The sequence below is a fragment of the Enoplosus armatus genome, unplaced genomic scaffold, assembly GCF_043641665.1.
Source record: "Enoplosus armatus isolate fEnoArm2 unplaced genomic scaffold, fEnoArm2.hap1 Scaffold_95, whole genome shotgun sequence".
Taxonomy (NCBI): domain Eukaryota; kingdom Metazoa; phylum Chordata; class Actinopteri; order Centrarchiformes; family Enoplosidae; genus Enoplosus; species Enoplosus armatus.
This window is the reverse complement of record NW_027261287.1, coordinates 1-4,604: the sequence shown is the minus strand read 5'-3', so window position 1 is coordinate 4,604 and position 4,604 is coordinate 1. Positions and strand designations below refer to the sequence as shown.

Genomic DNA, 4,604 nt, shown 5'->3' with positions numbered 1-4,604 from the left:
TTAACTAAGAGGATACAGAGCAATCCTGATGAGTAAAATAGTTAGAAAGCCACTACATCAAACAATGTTTTCTATGATATAGGGAAACTGTCTGTCTGAGTGTGTTTATTTTTTCCTTAATCTGGAAGCATCTTGTGTTCACATTGGGGTTCTAATTTAATGGGGTTTGCGGATATGATTGGGAAAAATGATGCTAAGGACAAAATCAGATACATGACATGCATCTCTTGTCAATCATCTAAACATACAAAAAGGTATTCTTAAATGATTTAATTCCATGACAGCATCCACAGACCAGTCAATGTTTCACATACTAGTTTTCAGGTTGGACCAGTTTGAGCTCATTTGACAGACTTGTCTGCTGCTCAACAGTATTTTGTATTTTTACACTATTTGTCCAGATACTGAAACACAATAACCAATTTAAAGAATCATGTCAATGTACACAACACTGGCCCAATATAAGCCCCACGCAAGTTGTGGGCTCTGCTTGGGCTAAATCTGCATCAGGCCTCACAGTTGGGCCTGCAGAAAAGCCACACAAGGGAAACATAAATAGGGGAAAAAAGCTGTGGACCTTGGATGGGCTAACCCAGGCTAATGTGCACAACTGTGGGCTACTTACATGCCCCCTGTCCACAGTAAACCTACAGAGGACCCCAACAGGGAAAACATGAGGAGGAGATGGCTGCAACAATACAGCACAAATATAAAAATAATAGGACAAATATGATTTAACGGCTTGAGGGAAATATGGCTTGGCTTATATGGCTTCTTTAACACGAGTTCAGTGTAAACCAGGTGAAGACTGAAGAGTACATGCAGAGAGGGAGAAGAAAGGGGAAAGATGGGTGCTTTGGGAGAGGTAGGACAAGAAATCTGAGAGGAGGAGGATAGAGGAGTGAGGGGAGGAGAAGAGGGGCAAAGGGAGAAAAACGAGACAGTCGAGGAGCAGCAATATCAGCAGGAGAGGAGAGGGAGGAGGAGGAAAACTGCGGAGCTCAGCCACTTCCGCACCATGTGAGCTACCGGGACTGAAGCTCATTTGCTCCTGTTTGGAGCCCGCATCCTCCGGGACAGAGTAGCAGCAGCAGCCCGGCACAGCCGAGGCTTCCAACCGCCAGAGGAGAGCGAGATTTTAGCGACAGAGAGAGAGACCAGAGTCCGGGGAGGAGACATCGGCGGCTGAAGGCGCAGACGATCCCTGACAGAGAGCACAGACCAGCCGCAAACATGACTGCAGACGTGGTGGTGTCTCTGTCTGTGCTCGCGGGGATTGTGGCACTGAGCGATGCGACCCGCAGGTTGTTGACCAGGGCCCTCGGGGCCACCGGGCTCTCTGTGTACGCGGTGGAGCTGGTGTCCACCTTCCAGCTGTGCTGCTGCACGCACGAGCTAAAGTTGCTGTCAGAGGTGGGCGGGATCGAGCCTCGACTCGCGCTCACCTTGACGTACCTGGCGTCCGTGGTCCACGGGCTCACCTTCAGCGGGGCCATCGGCAACCCCTCCGGCGCGCTCGAGCACGCTTACCACGCGAGGTTCTCAGGCGGATGCGCCCTCCGGCGGATTGCGTGCCAGTTCGCTGCGGCTGCTGCAGCACGAGCCGCGGTGCCGGTGATTTGGGGTATCGGTTTGTCGGGACTGCACATGCGGCATAAGCTGCTCGGTTACCGATGCATCAGCCCCATTCACGCGCCGCTGCCCAAGGCCGCCGCCGTGGAGCTCGCGTGTGCCTTCGCGGTTCAGACTGCTATTACGCACACGCGATCAGTGGAGGAGAAATACCGCGTGCACGCGGTAGCTGCGGTCATCGCAACAGTGGTTTATGCAGGTATGTCATGACTCTATTTACGTCATGTGAATAACTGTGCTTTCATATCATTGGCATGGCCACAGTCCCGCAGATACACTCACAATAAACAAACCAATACATGTGAACTAAAGACTGGTCACCACCCGGAGGAGAGCCTGATCTGCACCGTTTACCTTGTGTGAAGAAATCTCAAAGACATCTTCCTTCTCAGAAATCTGAGGACTAACTGAGTGCAGTCGTGATGATTTCCTGAGCTGTACAACCACATATATATTTTTACTCACCTGTATTCCAACATAAAAACCTTCCTCTAACATTTGAATACCTTCAAGCTTATCAACAATCTGATAGATCAGAGCTCTTTCAACTGTTATAAATCTGTCATTAGTCTTTTTTGGACATGATGATTAAATGAATGAGCTATGCTGAATGTTGATGGGTCAACACTGACAATTTATAAGTGAACTCAACAAATGTGTGTGTGTGTGTGTGTGTGTGTGTGTGTGTCCAGGTGGCAGTGTGACAGGAGCTGTGTTTAACCCTGCGCTGGCCTTCTCCACCCAGTTCCCCTGCAGTGGAAACTCCTTCCTGGAGTATTGTCTGGTCTACTGGCTGGGCCCGCTGCTGGGTAAGACCCACTGACAACACTGCAGATGTTAAAGAGTCTTAAAAAGTATTTATTTCAGTTTCCTAAAATAAAAAAAGGGTATCAAAGGTATTAAAAATTCTTACATTTAATTTACAAAGGTCTTAAATATTTTCTATAGTCTGCTGTAGGGAGTAACATTAGTTATAAAATGAGTTAAAAAAAAAACCTTATATTATCAGTTAATTGGTTAATCCATCCATCCATTCATTTTCTGCTGCTTATCCAGATCCAGGTTGTGTTTAGTGATTCATTAATGATATTATTAGGAATTATTGTATACTGCTGGGAAGAACTGAAAAAAATGTAAAATATAAATGTTAATAAATTCATGGACTTGGTAAAAAATGTTCGGCCTGATCATCACTACTGGTTTTCATTGATATCTTTCATACTTTGGGCGGTATGACCATGAAAAAGGTGTTAAATTGCTTTCTATCTGGTATTAAATTGTCTTAAAAAGTTAAAGTAAGTAGGTAAGACATTATTTATATAGCACCTTTTTAAACACAGGTTACAGAGTGCTTTACATCAACATCAGTACAGAAAAAAGAAACACAAAGCGCACAAAAGAAGACAAAACAAAAACAACCTAGCCAACCTAAAAAGGTACATATAGAAGCATGTTTTCATCCTTACAATATTAACAAAAAAACACACAAAAACACATCAGGTATGACACAGCAGTGGAAGAAGTATTCAGATCATTTATTTAGGTCGAAGTGGTAGTACTACACCATTAGAAGGAAAATCAGAAAGTTAAAGTACATAAGTATCAACAACAAAATTGACTTAAAGTATCAAAAGTAAAAGTATTCATTATGCAGAATAACCCCTGTCTTTTTATCTAACTATAAACTAACTAACTATCTCTGGAGATATGAAGATAGTTAGTGTTTTAGTGTGTGTCACTGTCTGTTTCTGTCGGTCAGCTGTTGTGTTGAAAGTCTTCACACAAATCTGATAAGCTGCTTAAATGTTCAATTCTCATGACTCATTTGTTTCATGCACAAAGACAAACACACTGTCCCTCTCTCTGATGGCGGCTGAAACAAGCTCATCAAATACCTCCCTACATTTCATAAATACAGAGGTAAATCTGGCCTCATGTTGTGGGTGGAAAGTTGCTCAAGTACTGCAGTACAATTTTGAGGTACTTTACTTGAGTATTTACAATACTTCTACTCCACTACATTTCAGAGGGACATAATGCACTTTTTTTTGGTTTATATAGAGAAAATAAATCAGTTGTACTAGCCAAAGGACACACTGACAAAGGGAATATACCATGCTCTTCAGTCATTCACAATCTGTCACATTTGTATGATGCTGTGAAATGTTACAAAGATGTGAAATGTATTGTTTTATATTTTCAAGCTGAAAGTTTTTTTTTATGAGGGGTTGTTGTTAAAGCAAATCAAATCTTCTTAAATATGAAAATGTGCTTGTTCCTCTTCTTCGTCACTTCTTGTACATTCTTGCTGTTGCAGGTATGATGGGCTCAGTGCTGCTGTTTGACAAACTCGTCCCTCTGCTGTCGAGGAAATCACCACCCGTCTATCTTCCCCTGGAGACCAAGAAGAGGACGTGAGCGTTGCCCGGCAGCAGTTCAAACCCCGAGCACATGTGGAGAGGACGTTTCTGACAGACAGTTGACCTGCTGCTGGATTCAGTCATCAGAAGTTAGAAAAGAAGAACAACAACACTGATATGCACTTTTTAAAAATACTTTTAAAGATTATCCAGACAGTTGGTCTTTTTTCTTTTTTGGTCGTATGCTTCTTTCAGTTAATGTTACACTCGTTCAGTTTGAAACCTTTAGACACTTCAGTACTTTTCTTTTTCATCTCCTCTACTGTTCAAACAACACTTAGAATGTCAAATATCCGTCACTGGATTAAAGAAGGTTTGCCTTGTTCTTGCATGATTTTTAGGCAGATATGTATTTCAGTATAATATACATGAAGCCTTGTTAAGCCATTAAGTATTGTTTTTGTGTAATAGCACAATTTACTTATGCTAATTCTCTAATTAATCAACTGAAACATTTATAATGAAAAGTTGAGATTTTGATGTTCTGAGTACAATAATATTATAATGACAATAAACGTTATTTGTATAGCACTTTTCTTAACAAAGTTACAA

At 42.2% G+C, this 4,604-nt stretch overlaps 1 protein-coding gene across 1 annotated transcript; it reads left to right on the top strand.

The window, feature by feature from the left end:
* Nucleotides 1-1,233: 1,233 nt before the first annotated feature.
* LOC139307349 (aquaporin-11-like) lies at nucleotides 1,234-4,050 on the top strand. Its single transcript, XM_070931151.1, has 3 exons — nucleotides 1,234-1,831; nucleotides 2,325-2,441; nucleotides 3,950-4,050. Exons 1-3 carry the CDS (start codon nucleotides 1,234-1,236, stop codon nucleotides 4,048-4,050), a joined length of 816 nt encoding a protein of 271 aa, XP_070787252.1.
* Nucleotides 4,051-4,604: the final 554 nt, after the last annotated feature.

Excerpts from the sequence above, each read along its gene's own strand:
- LOC139307349 (XM_070931151.1), top strand. The coding sequence starts at position 1,234 with ATGACTGCAGACGTGGTGGTGTCTCTGTCTGTGCTCGCGGGGATTGTG. Across the intron at positions 1,832-2,324 it reads CGCAACAGTGGTTTATGCAG|GTGGCAGTGTGACAGGAGCT; the intron begins GTATGTCATGAC and ends GTGTGTGTCCAG. Across the intron at positions 2,442-3,949 it reads CTGGCTGGGCCCGCTGCTGG|GTATGATGGGCTCAGTGCTG; the intron begins GTAAGACCCACT and ends TTGCTGTTGCAG.